The sequence below is a fragment of the Miniopterus schreibersii genome, assembly GCF_964146895.1.
Source record: "Miniopterus schreibersii genome assembly, chromosome: 6".
NCBI classification, from domain to species: Eukaryota; Metazoa; Chordata; class Mammalia; order Chiroptera; family Miniopteridae; genus Miniopterus; species Miniopterus schreibersii.
In genome coordinates this window covers 86,344,459-86,361,919 of record NC_138107.1, presented here as the reverse complement: position 1 = coordinate 86,361,919, position 17,461 = coordinate 86,344,459, and the positions used below count along the sequence as shown (strand labels likewise).

The 17,461-nt window shown below is 49.8% G+C and overlaps 1 protein-coding gene across 3 annotated transcripts in view; it reads right to left on the bottom strand.

Moving 5' to 3' along the window:
• Positions 1 to 17,461, bottom strand: part of TMEM181 (transmembrane protein 181) — a 47,395-nt gene that overhangs the window by 21,652 nt on the left and 8,282 nt on the right. Inside the window, exons 1-3 of one of the 3 annotated variants that reach the window (XM_081139857.1) lie at positions 14,950 to 15,087; positions 3,703 to 3,806; positions 1,805 to 1,860 (exon numbers count right to left, since the gene is read on the bottom strand). In XM_081139857.1, the coding sequence (XP_080995983.1) occupies positions 1,805 to 1,860; positions 3,703 to 3,806; positions 14,950 to 14,957 (168 nt within the window). In that variant the 5' untranslated portion in view covers positions 14,958 to 15,087. Of the gene's footprint in view, positions 1 to 1,804; positions 1,861 to 3,702; positions 3,807 to 12,698; positions 12,793 to 14,949; positions 15,088 to 17,461 lie in introns of those variants that run through there. The other 2 variants (XM_081139858.1, XM_081139856.1) reach the window with 2 other exon arrangements.

Genomic DNA, 17,461 nt, shown 5'->3' with positions numbered 1-17,461 from the left:
ATGAGGGAAATCTCGCCTCCCAGAAAAAGAAAGGCCTGACTTTCTGCTGCAATTCCCGTTTGTCTCTCATGAGAACCTCTAGGCAGGTGGTTTCCACCACCCGCAGCCTTGGGACAATACCCTACTTAAACACCAAGAAAGGCTACCTGGAGAAAAAACTGAAAGTGCATATGATGAGACATACAATAAGATAATGACACCAAAGAAATATATTTGCAAGAATCTTGATTTAATATCAATATGCCAGACATGTCACTGTCTGACATCTGTTATCCTCAGCTTTAGAAAAGTCTTAACACCCTTGGGGAGAAAAATTAGAGGGGACCACGCTGCCAATGACACTTCTGCAGTGTCTACTGAGAAACACAATACCATGTCTACAGCAGTGGCTATGGAGAAAGTTGCTTGAGAAGCCCACCCGCAGTTTGAAAGCACTGTTTGAATGTACAGTCTCTGAGTGTGAGCCTGTGCTCTTTGTGTTTTTAATACTCTGGCGAGCCTCCATCAAGCCCTCTGTGACCAGAGATGTCCCAAAAGCCACCGATGTGATGAGATTTATCGGAGGATAATCTATCATCTTTCAGAAGTAAGAATGATCCTTCAGAAGCAAATCTGTGGGATGGCTGCTATTTTCAGTGTCAAAAAAAGCAGTCTGGCCAGCGTGGCTCAGCGGTTGAGCATCAACCTAGGATCCAGGAGATCGAGGTTTGATTCCCAGTCAGGGCACATGCCTGGGTTGCGGGCTGGGTCCTTGGTGGGGGGCATGCAGGAGGCAGCCAATCAATGACTCCCTCTCATCACTGATGCTTCTATATCTCTCTCTCTCTCCCTTCCTCTCTCTGAAATCAATAAAGATATATATTTAAAAAAAATACTGACATCTCGAGAGACAGAAAATTTAAAATACCAAAATACAGTCAGGAATCCCTTCGCTGTGCCTCTTCAAATCAGATGCTCAGTCTGAGAGTTAAAGAAAATAAGGAAATGCAAAGAAAAGGCTATGCAGGGGACGCTTCCAAGCTAGCACTAGCAAAAAGGAGAATTAAAAGGTGTAAGTTTTAGGACACTTTTCTCATTCTGCCTTTTTGAAAATTGTAAGGGTCAACATGTAACAGGGAACTGGAAGAACAAACAAGGAAATATTTGGGGTCTGATAATCAGATTTAAACCACACACGTTATGGTGTCCTGAGAATGCAAGACAAGTACGTTCAGTTTACAGATAAAGATTTCATTTGATACTCAGAAAAGTAAAAGGTTTTAGTTATTTGGGCTCTCACTAGTTAGTATTTATTAAAGAAAACCAAAATTCTCCAATTGGAAGAACTTGTTTTCCTCTAAAGATGGTGAAGAATCGAGGAAAATTAAAAAAAAAGAAAAAAAAAAAAAGGATATTTCATTTAAACCGAGTTCATGCAAGGAATACCAGTCATTAGGAAGAACTGTTACAGTCAGAAACCAAGCATGGAGAACAGGTCTTAACTTGGGCAAATATAAAGTGAGCACTGTCAGGACTTATAATCTAATAAGACTTGCAGACGTGAGGAATCAGGATGAGTTAACCAGCCTTTGGAAATGAACTGCTCCTCCCTAAGCATTACCACCACCACCCTGTCTTCGTACTGAGGTATTGATTACAGCAGAAAAGGCCATTTTAGCAAAGGAGGACCCAGAGGCCAGCCACTGAGAGTGCACTTTGCCTGAGAAGCAAACTGCAGGACAAGGAGGACCCGCTAATGCATGGCCATTTCTAGTGACCTGGAAGTTTATACACCCCACCATCTGCCACTCAGGCCCAGTCTTACCTTTTTGCTATTATTTAGTGAAAAATGAGCTTCTGAAGTCTGGATCACTTTCGGCCCTAAAGTGTAACAGAGAAGGAAAAAAGCGGGTTATATCCTACATTGATGATTAATTTATTGATTTTTTTCAAATGCCAAGAAAGACATGCATTATATGGAGCTGATCTTATTTTCCTGGTCTGTCTTTAGAAGTGCCCCATATATGTAAAACACATACACACACAAACACAGACACACAACATCCATTCCGCTGCACTGCAGGACTTCTCAACGCAGGTGAACCCAAAATGACTGCCATACAATGTGCACAATTTCCAGTTTCTGTACGTGCAGAAACCTCTCCTCTGCTCTCGATGAGGGCTCTCTCTGCACTGCAGGTCCAAGAGAACATTCATGATACAGGTGGCATCTATCTATTTTATACAGTGTAAACATTTATCTATCCATCCAATGAACCAGTCTTCCAAAAATATTTAAGTAGAGAATATAAAAAAGCATAATTGCTAATATATAATCAAGGCTTTTCCTGATATAACAGATATACAAGCTTCATAGAATCTTACACTGTAATTTTTTAGAGCTTTGGCCTTAAATGAAATGATCAAGTCTCTTCAATAAATGGTGTTGAAAAAACTGGACAGGTTAAATGCAAAAAAGTGAAACTTGACCACCAACTTACACCATACACAATAAGCTAAAACTAGATAAAAGACTTAAAAGTAAGTAGTGAAATCATAAAAATCCTAGAAGAAAACATAGGCAATAAAATATCAGACATCTTGCATGACAATATTTTTACCTAAAGATCTCCTAGGGCAAGAGAAACGAAAGAAAAAATAAACAAATGGGACTACATCAAACTAAAAAGCTTCTGCAGGGCAAAAGAAACAATCAACAAAATGAAAAAACAACCCACTGTATGGAAGAACATGTTTGCCAATGATATATATCTGATAAGGGGTTAATTTCCAAAATAGATAAAGAACTTATACAACTCAACACCAGGAAGACAAACAATCCAATTAAAAAATGGGCAAAGGACCTGAATAGATATTTCTCTAAAGAGGACATACAGATCTCCAATAGACATATGAAAAATGCTCAAAGTCACTAATCATCAGAGAGATGTAAATTAAAACCACAGAAAAATGAGATTGGCTACAGTTGCCATTGTCACCATCATCATCTTCAGCAGCAGCTGGCAAATGGCACTGAAATAACCACTCTCTCCCCAGCTTCCTCAGTCCATTCACCAACCCAAGACTCAGTTTAGGTTAAGAAACCAGTCTTTTGAGGCACACCCCATTAACAATTTTAGCTTAAAAAATTCCTTTGAAATGGTCCCATCTAATCCCTTTTCTCAGAAATGGAAAACTGAGGGCCAGAGAAGTCGGCTGGTTTTCCAGGGTTCCCAGAAACCCACTTCTCTCAAACAGCACCCGGGGCCCTGAAGACAAGGTGAAAGCCATCTGCAGGCTCCCTCCTGCCAAGAGCTCAGGGCATCCCCAGAGCAGCCTCTTGCTGCCAGCATCTCACGCCCTCCCTGACACTCACTACACTGAAACAATTGCATGGCCCATCTCTCATGTCAGCCAGCATACTCCAGATTTCCCAGCACCCAGGCGGGACCCTGGCACACAACAGACCCTCCAGAAATGTTTGTCTAACAAAAGGTATATGGTCAAGGCTGCCCAGGGCTGCCATGCTAAACTGAGGCCCTGGCTGCTGTATGGGGCAGGACCAGGGTCACCCCTCCACCCAGCAGGTGCAGAGAGAAATGGGGCTTCACCCTCTACAATGGGCCTCTGACAGGTGACAGCAGGTGGATACAGCTGGGCCAGGCTAAAAAGCACTGCACAGAGAAAACTGTAAATGATAAAATGACCAAAACCTGTACCTACCTTTGATCCCGATGAAGACGGTGAGGCCAAAACAGATGAAGAAGACAACAAACACGAGGACAAAGTGGCGCTTGGAGAGTGTGTACAGCCGCATAGGCGCCAGCCTGCGGAGCAGAAGCCCATGGGTGAGAGGCGGGCAGGGAGCTGGCTCAGACCGAGGGAGGCCCTCCCCACCTGCAAGCCCTCACCTCACAATCAGTCCTACTCTAAACCCAGGAGACCCGGCTGATGAAACCTCAATGACCTCAGTGACCACTGCAGGGGGCGGGGCAAGCCGTATGTGAAGAGGCCCTGCCACCCAGGTCTGCACAGCGTCAGCCGAACCCCACTCCTCAAGGCAGGATAATGTGCTGTGGCTTCCATGCCCACTCAAGGCACATTCCGCCACACCACGTACGGGGTGGCCCAACCCCTCTGTACACATCCCTGCCTCTGGCTGCCAGAGTGGTAGACAGCCCAAGTGGTCGAGGCCCTCAATCGCTCAGTTGCAAACACACAGCTTTAAATGTCAGCTGTCACAATCCAGCCCAGACTGGGAACCCCACGTGCCACCAGCAACTCATTTTCCTATCTGGTCTTCCTGCTAACCCAGTTGGATGTTTCCTGTCCAGGGTCCATCACAGTCTGAGACCCCTCACTTGTGTCACCCATCATGGTGAAGCTCAGCCTGACCTTCATGGTGGGGTCTGGTTTTGATGCAACTGAGCAAGTTGCCTGCAGTTTTCTGTGACTTAACATCACCAAGCCCTCACCTCACAATCGGTCCTACTCTAAACCCAGGAGACCCGTCTATCCTAACACTAACCCTCTCAGGTCCTCTGCTTGCACACGAGGCTATTCCAACTCAACCCTGTACAGAGAGGTGGCTGACTCCTCCCTGAAACCCTGAAGAGGAGACCTGTAAACCCAAAGAGATGAGAGCAAAGGGGGGGGGGGGGGCGTTGCTTTGCTTTTTTCTCCTCTAGCATTTCCTGGTTTCTGGAGCTGGGACTGCAGGAAGAGACTTCTTCTGCCTCACGCAGGGCCAGGTAACAATACACGCCTCTGGAAGGGGGAGGGACAGGCTTCAACCACCCACAGAGGATAAAATTATTTGCTTTTGTGGCACAAGGCTCACATGGCTTTGTGTACACACACACCCTTTCCCTTACAAGGTCAAGATGCCAGCTCCTCAGCAGGAAATCAGCTGGACCGTATCTCAGGGCAAAGGTGAGGCCCATGAGCCACCATCGCTCTGACGTGGCTTTGCTGACACAGGGTCAGCTCTCTCCAGCAGGACCTGCCAGGCCTTTGGGCGTGACTGTGCAGATCAGCAGCACAGTGAAGAAATAAAGGAATAAGAACCTCCCATCTTTTCCTTCAGGACTCAGGCCTAAGGCTGAACGCATGCAGCCCTGCGGTTCGTGAGAAGAGGCAGCTAGTGGATTAAGTGGCCTGAGCCCAACTAGATCTTGTGTCCAAAGATTATGAAGCCTGAGAGCCCTAAAATATCAGAGACAGAAAGTGCCGCAGGGAGGAAGCCTAACCCCTTCATTTGCACATGGGGAAACTGAGGTCTACAGGCGGGACACTTTCCCAAGATGTCACAGCTCTTGCCCCTTAACAGTAACTGCCACTCCCTGGGAAAAGGCTCTGGGAAGCACGATGGTGCTAAGGACCCAGCTCCATGAATGCCCCTCTGGAAAAGCCCTGTGGAATGTGGGCTGGCGAACAAGGTCTCCTCTGTCACTTGTCTGCTACCCCCAGGTGTCCAGGCTGCTGGTACTTCCTTAGCACAGCGCGCTAAATACATGCTCAACACTGCAGAAGGAAGATGCCCACGCAGCTGCACACGGCTTTTCACTTTGAAAAACCTTACACAAAGCTAAATGGGCTCAAAGCTGGGGGAACACAGTCAGCAGTTGACAGTGAGGCACCATCGCTGCGCTCTGGGTTTTGGTGAGTGTGCCCTGGTTCTGAGATGCTAACATGAAGGAAGCGGGTAAAGGGGGTGAAGACACACTCTGTACTGTCTTGGCTGCTCTCTGTGAATCCAAAGTTGTTTAAAAAATTACACAAGGTCACGCATGGCACCCCATTCCGCTGCTTGCTCTCAGGTGACCTGCCCCCTACTCTGAGGACTATGGGCTCCCAGTAGAGGCAAAAGCACAGAGTGATCACTTGGCAGCAGAGAAAAAGTCAAAACAGTGCTATTTAAATTTTTGATTTTTAAAACTCATATCAATGACTGATTATAAAAGCACAGTTCCTTAGCAGGTGAAAGGAGTGCTGAAAAGAGACTTAAGAAAGGGATGGCAGCACAGATCAAGTTCCAGCAGCACACAAGCCCACAGGGGTGTTCCCCAATTTTCCCGAGAGCTCCCAAAGACTCAATAAAAATCTATCATTTCCCCTTCCTTAAAGCTTCCACTTAAATTGATTTTACTAGAAAATGTCCTGGTTTAGGAAATTAGAAAATGAAGCATCGCCCAACTCAGAAAAAAGACAGAGAAAGCAAAAAAAGCCCCCTTGAGAAAATGTCACTGGCTACAAACACCTCCAACGACCAGGCTTGCTGGGACAGGGTGGTCAACAAGCCTCGAAGCCTCATTTCCGCTCCACCTTCTGTTTCTTGACAAACAGTAACCCTTTCCAGGCATCCTCACTCTGGGAAGTCTGAGGTCCAGAGAACCCCTCCAGCACAGGGTGTCATGGGTTGGCGACAGCACCACAGCACAATTCCGCATGACAATGCACCCCCCCCCATGGTCCTTTCTCGACATCTCATCCAAAAGCTTTGACAGAGGTCACCAAAAAACTAGATTCTGACACCTCAGGGACATTGCCCTACTCCATCCAGACAAATAATACATTTACACCAGCGATTTCCCACCTTTCTCATCACACGGCACCCATAAACTAATTACTAAAATTCTGCGGCACACCAAAAATACATATATTTTTGCCAATCTGACAAAAAAGGCATAATTTTGATTCATTCACACCAGACAGTCATTTTTTAATTTGACAGTCTAAGGGAAAAAAGGTCAGTGCCCCTAAGTAGTCAAGGATTTCATATTCTAAAAATTCTGCGGCTCACCGGTGGAAAATCGCTGGCCTACACTGTACAAAATAACAAAATCTGACATGGCAACATGAAGACAGGAGGAGCAGCCGGAGCAGAAGCGAGGAGTCAAGGCCACGGTGAGACCAGCTCAAGATGTGTGTCCCCTGCCACTTCACCTTCACATCCCACACCCCCAGCTGCCTCACAACACACTTCCTGCCCTGAACCAGGTGCCCAGCAATTTCTCTGCTTACCTCCTGTTTCATCTCCCTGCTGAGATGCCAACGCATCTCTAATAATCAAGCTAACCTATACCAATAACGGCCCAGGGCATCCAGGTAAGCAGATAGCTTATGTGCTCTGCGATCAGGCCACCACCAGGAGGAATGTTTTTGTAAGTGCTCAGGCAAGGCCATGATGCAGAAAAAACACACAGCCTCCCACCCAGAGGCTTCTCCCCACCCAGACCTCCTCCTCTGTAGTAACCCTCCCCCCTCTGGAAGTTCTCCAGCTGAGATCCAGGACAGGACACTGCGGGCTCCAAGCTAGCTACCCTGCTTCCTCTTTCACAGTCCTTCCTGCCTCCAGGAACCATCTCTGACCCCACTCACAGTGTCTCCCAAGACATTTTCACTTTCAAGTCCTGCATCACTTTATAATAAGCAGGTTGAAAATGAACCTCATTAAAAAGCAAAGTAACGTAAATGAAAAACCTGCTTCCACTCCCCATTTCCTGCCTCTGCCCTTTCTCCAGCACCCCATCCTAAAACCTTGCAGTCACCTCCTATGCCCTTCTCTCATTCATCCCACACTTCCAGCTAGGAAGAGGTGACACCTTGCTTCCTAACCACTTTTCATTCCTAGCACGCGGTCTCCCAGTGTAGGCCCACACAACTCACACCAGTTGCCCCCCTAGATGTGTCTTCCACTGTGAGTACCACAGCACTTTAGCCCACTGCCCCTGCAAAGAAAGCCTATGGGACTCCCCATAGCCAACTCGATCACGTTTAAACTCCTCCTAATGGCTTCCAATGTCCCCAAATGGTTCCTTAGTCATCACAACCACTATCTGAGGTAACCACTAGTATCCCCACTTCCCAGATAAGAGAGCTCAGGTTTAGGAAGGTAGGTAACTAGCTTTGATTGCAAAGCTACTAAGTGGCAGAGGCAGCACTCAAACCCAAGCATCAAGCTCCAGGGCTTACATTCTATAGTGCTTCCCAGCGTGGCCAAGCCAGACTCCAGACTAGCCATTCACACCCTGCTCTCCTCATGTGAAACGCTCTCTTCTCCCCACCAAACCATCTGAATATGACCCAGCATTCATGGCTCACCTGTATGTCCCACCTTCCACAAAGCTTTCCCTCGCTTCTCCATCTCTCATGGCTGCCACGTTTTAAAACCATTTGACCCATATGGTCTATACTACATAGCTGAGTGCCTGAAGATAAAGAGTCAGTCCGTGTGCATGGACACAAGACACAATAGGCACCCAGAAAACATCTACTCAACTCAACTTTCACAAGTTAGCTCACATGTATTCTTGTAGTTCCCTCAAATTGGTGCTAAGATGCCAGGGAGCAGGGATGGGGCTCCCCACTTCCCCATACGCCCTTGCCAAGTCTAGCACAGCAGCTGACGAAATCTTCTACGAGATAACCAGGGCCAGAAGACATCCTTCAAGACCCTGCTGTTCAGTGTCTCTCAACTTCTTTTCTTGACGAGACCCATTGTCAGCCTTCCTCTCCAGGTCCTTTTCACACTCAGGTACCTAATACACTATCTCTAAAATTCTGGCCTTGTTGGAGACCCCAGGCCCTTGGGAGACTTTTCACATGCAAATGGACAGACTGTCGCCTTAGGGTCAGCTTGGATTCTTTAGGTCCCTTCTAAATTAATTTCAATTTCATGAGTGATTTAAAATATCAGACGTATTTCCTAGAGAAACTAAAACCACCTTTTTGGAAAGCCAAGCCCAGAGCTTGTGGCCATAATCCAAATGGCTATAAGTCTTGCTTTCCTTCACTACAAATGAATATTCATAACCATTTCCCCAGGGACCTCCTCCAAATAAGGTGAAATCTGTGGAGACATCAATTCTCCTGAGAAAATAGCTGGAAGACTATTCTGCAGGGCTCTTCAAGGCCAAATGTCACCATTGTCTTACTGGGACATTTACATAATGCTGCTCTTTGCCTCTCTTCCCATCTCTACTGTCACTCCCTTGGTGACCCTCACCCTGTTTCAAGCTTTAGAGACAATGAACATACGAACAATTCCAAGTCCCTATCTCAGCCCAGCTGAACTCCAGACTTAGGAGAAATGCCTGCTTGACACCTCCACTTGGGTATTCAGTCAGCATCTCGTGTGGGGTGGCTAACACCAAGCTCCTGATCTTCCAGTGACTCACTTGTAGTCTTCCCATCTCAGGAAAGGTGCTCAGGTCAAAAACTATGGAGTCGTCTTCAACAACTGTCTTTTCCCCACTCCCCACATTTGATGCATCAACAAGGCCTTCAAAGCATAGTGAGCCCTTCTCGCTTCTCTGGTCTGGCCTCGGCCATCTTTCACTGACTGCAGCAGCCTCCATGGTCTTCCTGCTTCCATCCTTAGCACCCACACTCTGCTCTCTACCCAGCCACTCCAGGGACAGGCTAGTGTGTTCATTCTCAGTCCAAAACTCTCCAGTGACTTCCCTGTCACTCAGAGTGATAGCCAAGGCCTTCACACTTAGCTGTCACTGACATGCCCGTTACAGGTTTATGGGTGTTTGTTTCTTTGGACACACCTCTCCCACCATCGTGCCCACTTTGTTCTAAAGAAGGAACAGGAGCCATGGGAGATGACGGGATTTTCTTTGGGGTAGGACAGAAGCACCAACTGCTGTTTGTCCAGGGCTACTCTCTGCCACCCTCCCACCCGAGTCCCCTGCCAACCAGACCTGCCTCCCATAACAGAGGCCGAAAATGCCAGACCCTCGCCTTTCCAGACTTCCTCCCCACTAGGGCACGGATTCTGCGGGAAATCAACCAGGCACTACAAGAAAAGGTTTCCCCACCTAGTGCAGAGATGGATGCCAGGGAAGCCTCCTCTGTCTTCAATGGATATAACTGTGTTTGTAAGCGCTGCCTGAGTGGCTGCAGCCACACCACACATAAGAGGATAGAGAGCTGAGAGATGGGAGCCACCCAGGTCACCAGGGACAGGGAGCCACTGAATTAACCCTGGAAGTGCCCCACTCAATTTCTGGATACCCCTGTTCTTTAAGTCGCTTTTCATGACATATTGTATTTGAACAAAACTCTGCCCACTGATACGCATACCCAGACAATAAAACAAAATTAAAATGAAACTCAAGATACTAAGTGACACAGGCACTTGGTTCAAGGCACCTGGAACTACCCTTTCAGAATGTGGGGCAGTTGCCAATCATCCCTGTCACTATGCATTGCCCTTCCTCCTCCAGCAACCCCTCCCTCCAGCCAGCACCCACCCATCCTTCCCAGCCCAGCTGAGGTCCTGCCTCCCAACCACCGAGAGCAATTTTCTCCTTGGCTGCAGGACAGGAGGCGCTCACCCATTGCGTTGCAGGATCTCATCTCCTCGATGACAACTATTCATATGCTTTCACGCCTCCCCCAATGCAAAGCACCCTTTGGCCTCTTGGGCCCAATGCTGTGCCTTATGAATGGCAGGCATTCAATAACTATTGATTCCTTCCATTTCTGTGTACTCTTTCCTGGTTTTACTCTGGTTTCCTACATGTTCCATTATTTTCCCTGCTATGATAAATTATCAAACACCAAATTGCAAAATTTAACTTTTTTCCCCCAATGCTGTCTTTTAATGCTTTTTGTGGCTCTGGCCTTTGCGCTCAATGTCTGTGACATGGCCACAGCAGCTCCAAGCAAGTGCCTTCCCCCAGCAGAGCAATCCTCCAGGCCACACATCCTGTCACACGTGCCTTCCTCCCCACTCCTCCAGGTAGACAGCTGGGTTCCTATGAGGATGGGTGACTGCTCCAGAACCCCTGGAGCCCACATTACTTTTCCCATTAAGCACTTCTCCCTCCCACGCCGGCCCCATAAGAGTTAATAAAACAGCAATAGAAAGAAGAGGGGAGGCAAGCACTCCGTGTGACTCTTTATGGACCTGGAGCAGAATGACCACAAATGGAGAGAACTTGGGTGAGCAGAGAATTCAAGAAAACACCTCCAGGTGTGGTCCTTCAGCAATGCGGTGAGATGGGAGGGAAGGCCAGCATACACAGCCCTACCTTACAGATGCCAGGTGACAACCAGCACGCAGCATGGCTGGGAGGCTGAGGATTTTACAATCACTCAATTTATCCTGTCTCATGGAGTCACATACAGTAGGTAACTAAGACTGAAAATAGTTCAGCATTACAAATTTTGCTACCTGTTCAACTCATGCCCGAGTTCCCACTTAAGAATTAAAAATTAGAATCCGGGCAATGGAAAGGGACTTTCACTCTCTCAATCCTCTCTCATTTTAGTTAAGATTTTATTTTTCTTGTAATCTGTATAAAGGTAATCTCTTCTCCCGTGGTCCAAAGCACCAGCAGGGTGCCTGGGTTCAAATCCTGGCTCCCCCACTTCCTAGGTGGATGAGTGTGGTCTCAGTGTCCTCATCTGTAAATCAGAGACAATAAGAACACCCACAGGGCTGTTGGGAGGCATAAACAAACTAATGAAGTGCTCAGAACAGTGTAGGAAGCACAGAACTCAGACATGTTAGTTATTAGCAGTAACAGTTGTGCTTTTCCCTTCCCCGTACTTTTTTTTTCATCCTACCAATATCCCTGAAGATCCATTCACTGTGTAAAGTCTCCCATCCTCTAATTCAGAACCCAACCAACTGAAGGAAAGGACAGGAGCAGCTGGCATTCCCTTAGACCTACTTGGAACCAGACCAGGTGCTCCCCTGTGAAGCAGGTATTATCAGCCCATTTTATGTACAGGAAACTAGAGACTCGGGAGAGGATCTCCTGCTGAGGTCCCAACCAGCATAAGGTGGAGGTGGGATTTGAATCCACAGGTCAGGGGCAGAAAGGTGGCCCACAACTTCCTCACGCTCACTCCTAGGCCCACTCACCAGAGTCTTTCCTTTTAAAACCTACCATTTAACGGGTTTTCAGAAGAAACTCGGAAGGGAGGAACAAAACAAGAACTGTGAAATTTCAATCAATCAACTTGAATATATTACAAATAACTTATCTTTAGTCATTATGCAAACAGTCAAGGCTCAACAAACTAAAAATGTATTTTAATGAGCAAACCATGAGTTCACGTGCATGCCTGCTAGGCTGTAAGCCCAGTGACTCACACCCAGGAGCATGCTGGCTAGGTCACCAATACCCTTCCCAGGGCAAACAGAACAAGGAAGCAGGCCACGCACTGGCCAACGCAGTGCAGTCCAGTGGTTAAGAACCAGGGGTCTGGAGGCCGACTGCCTGGGCTGGAAGTCCCCTTCACCATGACCAGCAGCGTAACCTGGAGAGAGTCCCTTTAAGCCTTAGGACCTCTGGTTCCTGAACTGTAAAATTCTGAGCTGCCTAGGGTTTCTGTGACAAATGATTTACTACATGAAAGCCCTTGCTCAGTCATTGCCACTGTTATTGAGCAGCAACAAGAGTATAATGTCAAGTGTGGGCTCTGGAGCTGACTACCTGGGGTTCAGTCAGCTCAGCACCTTACTAGCTGTGAACTTGAGAAACTCATTTGACTTCTCTGCACCTCAGTTCCCTCATCTATCAAATGAGGATCAGAAAAACTTCTTCACGGGGAGGGTGGCTGTGAGGATTACATGAAATGATGTATACAGAGTGTTTACAACAGTACCTGGTACAAAGTAAACACTGTATTCTCTTATCAGTCCTAGCAAGACACAATCCTAAGTAGTTCTATGGTTGCAGGACAAAAATACTAACCAGGCCTGGTGCTCTCTCAAGCACTGGACACTCAGGAAGCCTGCAACACAGAAACCACGGCAGGGCTCCACTGTGCTGACTGGTCTGTGCCACCCCTTTGCTGCGGGAAGAAGGGGAGTCTAATTAATATACTTCTACACTTAAATGCCCCAGGATGAAAGAGACACATAAAATACACTCTTTTTGACCAAAAAAAAAAAAAAAAGGTTGTAAGCAAGACACACATAAAACGCCAACCTTATTTAAGTTTGCAGAGAAACGCTACAGTAAGAGCAAAACAACAAATGAGCCTGAGAAATCTCAACCACATATGTGTAGCCGGCAGCTCGACAGGAAGTCCAGGCATTGTCAGCTAGGAATAAAGTTTGCAGGAAACTTGAATATAAGTCTTTAAGAACTGGAAACGTTTTATTCTGACTGGTTTGGAAGGCACTCTCTCCTGTCCTTTCAAAAAGAGTAGGCTGGGCTGCACATGAGCAGGGACCTGCCCGCCACAGACCCGGCACTGATCCCCCAGGCCCACTGAATCCATAGGCCCTCCATTCTCCCCCACCCCAATCTTCCTTTAGCTTCTCTTCCTGTTCCTGTAGCTTGTCACCCTTCTCAGCACTGGGCTCTCAGGCACATCTGACAAGAGCACTTTGACCCCACCAGGCACGGAAGTCCAGTACACCCTTCAGATTTTTGGGCTTGTTTTCTCCTAGGATTTTTATTTGCCAAAGACTTTTCCTGATTCCTAGGTGAGTGCCATTCTGTCTCCTGGACGATGGCTGGCTGACCTCCAGATAACCACATCCACCCTTCGGCCCCCTCCTCAGCAGACCCTGGACGCAGGGCTTCCAGGAGCACCCATGCTGCCTACCGCTGTACAGCAGGACAGACTGCCACTAAGTCACGTAACTGACAGCATGGGACCCCAGCAAGGGACCTGGACTGAGGTCTTGGCTAAGGCCCACCCACATCCAACCCCCTGCCTCTCTCTGTCCTATGAAAAGGTTTAACACCACCACACACAACCCAGGGCTGCCCTGCAGACCCAAGGAGACAGATTTGTGGGACAGAACCTACAACATGCTGGTTGTCACGCCGCCACTGGGCTACAACTCTGCACAGCTCCAGAGGCACCCAACCTGCAGTATCGCACGTGGTGCTAGTCACGTATCCCACAAATGAAGAAACAGTGCCCCTGAAGTGGGGTAGAGGCGGTAATGCAGACCCACCTCCGCCTGGGTCTAACCCAAAGGCCTTGGAAACACCTATGGAGCAGGGGCGCTGGGCGCTAGTCCGGTTTCCTACACTGTGCTAAGGTCAGACGCTTCTGAGGACGCAGGAGGAAGAAACTTTCCTCCCATCACACGTGTTTGCATTTGGGTAACAGCCTGGATTTCGCTTCCCGACGTCCGCAGCGGGAGAAGTCAGCAGGGGTCCGATGCAAACCCTCGGGGCCTCCAGCACCCAAGTGCACGGAGAAGCACGCAGCCTGTGCGGAGGCTGCCCCGGAGCGCGGGCCCCCGCCCCCGAGCCCCTGCCGCCGACGCTGCCGCCGAGGCTCCGCGGTCCTTCCCGACTCTCCGCAACTCCGCCGCTGAACTTCTTCCCAGTTCCCTCTCCTCTCGGGATACCCCCTGAGGGGCACCCAGGGGCCGCCGCGTCAAAAGCAAGCGTTAGGGGTGGCGTCTGTGGGGCCCTGGACAGGTTTTTCCTCATTAAATCATAAGCCCTGAACTTCACAGAGGTACTGAGGCCCTAAGTCAACAGACTAAAACTCTTCGGCCTCGGGATCCCGGAGACCTGAAGGGTGGCAGGCTCCCAAGGCGCCAGCATCCCCAGAAAGCCATCGCGAGCACCTCGCTTAGACCGGTGATGGAGGGGCCCCTGACCCGGGCCGGCCCAGGAGAGGGGGCGAGGGGCTCCAGGGGAAGGAGGGGTCACCCGGTTCCGCTGAGCGAGCAGGGCCGGAGCATCCCGAGGGCCTCCCGGGCGCGCCCCGGCCGAGGCCGCTCCCGGACCCCGGACCCCGGCTCCGCTGCTTCCCCCAACCGGGCGGGCAGGCCCCTCACCGGCCCTCCACGAAACCCGGCGGCGTCCCCTCCAGGTCCCCGCGGCTCCAAGTGGGCGGAGGGCCCCGCGGCTCGGCTCCCGGGAGCCGGACGCCGCAGCCCCAACTCCCAGCCGGGGCGCCGGGGACCCACACAGGCTGCCCTCTGCGCCCCCGCCGCCCGTCCTCCGGTCCTCCCAGGCCCGAACTCACGGTTCCATCGCGGCCGGCGCCCCGGGGCCCGCGCCCGAGCCCACCCGGCGCCGCACAGGGGCCGCGGCTACCACAGGCGCAGCCGGAGCGACAGCGGCCAGGAGCTGCCGGCTCGCGGACTCGTCAGAGCGCGACGCGCGGCGCGGTCACGTGCGCGGAAGCGGCCCGTGCGGCGGGCGGGGGCGGGGCTTCGGGCGGGGGCGGGGCCGGGGAGGCCGCGGGAGGGGTGGGTCTCCCTCCTCCGAGCCCCCAGAGCACAGAGGCGGGGCCCGGGCTCGGGGGAAGGTTCGCGAACGAATGAGTGAACGAATGAACGAATGAACGAGTGAACGAATGAACGAATGAACGAGTGAACGAACGACTTGACCCTCGCTCCTTGTACGTCGCGGGGGGACCACACAGTAATGCATCCTCCGCGCTGCTCCCAGGACATCTTAAGGGGGCATAAGAATGTTGCCCATGAATGCCCTGGGCTTGTCTGAAAGACGCTAGGGCGTCTGCATTTTCTGGGGAGAGAACCCATAACTTTGCATATTCCCAAAGAGGCCTGCGACCTGGCCGAGGCGAAAAGCCAGGGCAAACCTCCGACGGGAGAGGTTTCCGGGGTGTTTCCCGCCCCCAGGACGAGCGCTGCCCCTCAGCAGGGAGCCTGTGCGGGGCCCACGCGGCTGCAAGGCCGCCGGTGCCCGCCGGTGCCCGCCGGTGCCCGCCGGTGCCCGCCGGTGCCCGCCGGCTGCTGCGGCCGAGCAGGGTCGGAGCCCTTCCCCCGCAGGGTGACGGGGGCAGCTGACCAAACGCACTTTCTTGGCGCGGGATCTCAGCTCGCAGTTCTACACTGTGACCTAGAACAGTCCAGGCCCACCGTCCGCATAGTCCCAAGATTTAGTTTTTTTGGAGCATCCGTCAAAATGTCCCCTGTCCCCATGATGCTGTGGGTTTAAAGTCGAACCAAATGAGGAAAACAAAAGTCTCAAGCTTCCTTCCTAATGTATCTCCGCACATTCACTAAGCTGTCAACAAGCATGGGACTGGTGGGAAGACGCCCACAGGAATCAGGCACGGTTCCTGCCCTCGGCGAACCCGCGGGCCAAGGAAGTTACCAAAACTAAGTGCGACAAGCACAGGTTGCTCCAGTGGCCCTGAGGAAGGGCACCCAGCTCACCTGGGCCTGGGTGCAGAGGGCAAGGTGGGAGAGAGAATGCAGACCTCTGAGCGGACCCCCCGGTGGGGCAGTGGGGAGGGTGAGACCTGGAGAGAAGGGGGCCTAGCAGGCCAAGCTGCAGCTTGAGCAAGAACATAGTCAAGACAACAAATTCCATTAGCACTTTGAATCCGAAACCGCAACTCTTACAGGAACCGTAACAAATGATTATAGACGCTCAGAGAGAAAAGGGGACAAGGCTGGGGAACATAAAAACCAGGGTGGGGATGGGCAAGTACTGAGATGGGTCAGGTGGGTACCATGAAACAGAGAGTGAGCATTGTCTAAAGGGGCAAAAAGGGTCAAGATGTCAGAAGTTAGATTGGTCTGACACCACCTATTCTTAGAAAAATCCCTTCTCATACCTAATGTTTATTTCATTTTCTAAAGGCCAATAGGCCATCCTTTTAAACAACTTTCTTCTAAAACTCTTCTAGAATTTTCTTCTAGAAAATCACACCAATCTGTAGTTTGCTGACTCCAACTCACTGCTGTTCCTCAAAGTTGAAAGCAACAACTCAAGAGGCTCATCTACAAATGCCCTTGATACCGTAGGAAATCAGTTGTCTGTTCCAAGAGACTCAAACTCCCCTCCCAATTTAACAAGTGACATTTGTTTGGCATTTTGTAGATATACTCTTGTGCTCGCCTCTTGTTAATAATGATAATCAATGGTGGCTGACAGTGAATACTCATGCTCTAGTTGGGAGCTGAGTTAAATAAGAATGAAACAGAAACACCTAATTCTAATTTTCCCTTACCCATGGTCTTAGCCAGCTGGGCTGCATAACAGTACCATAGACTGAGTGGCTTACTCAGTAGAAGCTTATTTTCTTACAGTTCTAGAGGCTAGAAGTCCAAGAGCAAGGTTCTGGCTGATTTAGTGTCTAGTGAGGGCTCTCTTCCTGGCTTGCAGACAGCTGCCTTCCTGCTGCATCCTCACATGGCCTTTCCTTGGTGTGTGGGTGAGGGAAGAAAGGGAGAGCATCTCTTCTCCTAAGGACATTGATCCTAATAGACCAGGGCCCACTCTTATGACCTCATTTAACCTTAATCACTTCCTTACTCCAAATACAGCAACTCTGGGGGCTAGGGCTTCAACATATGAATTCAGGGAGGACACAAACACTTAATCCATAACACCCCTAAAAAAGGAAAACTGACCTATATAGTCAGTGCAAAGAGTATAAAGGAATTCAGTACCACCAACTCTAATCACCTATTCTGTGTTCCAAGGCAGGGCAATCTCACAGCCTTGACTTTCCCTTAAGCATGATCATAGCTGATAATGGGCCTGGGCTTTGCCAGCCA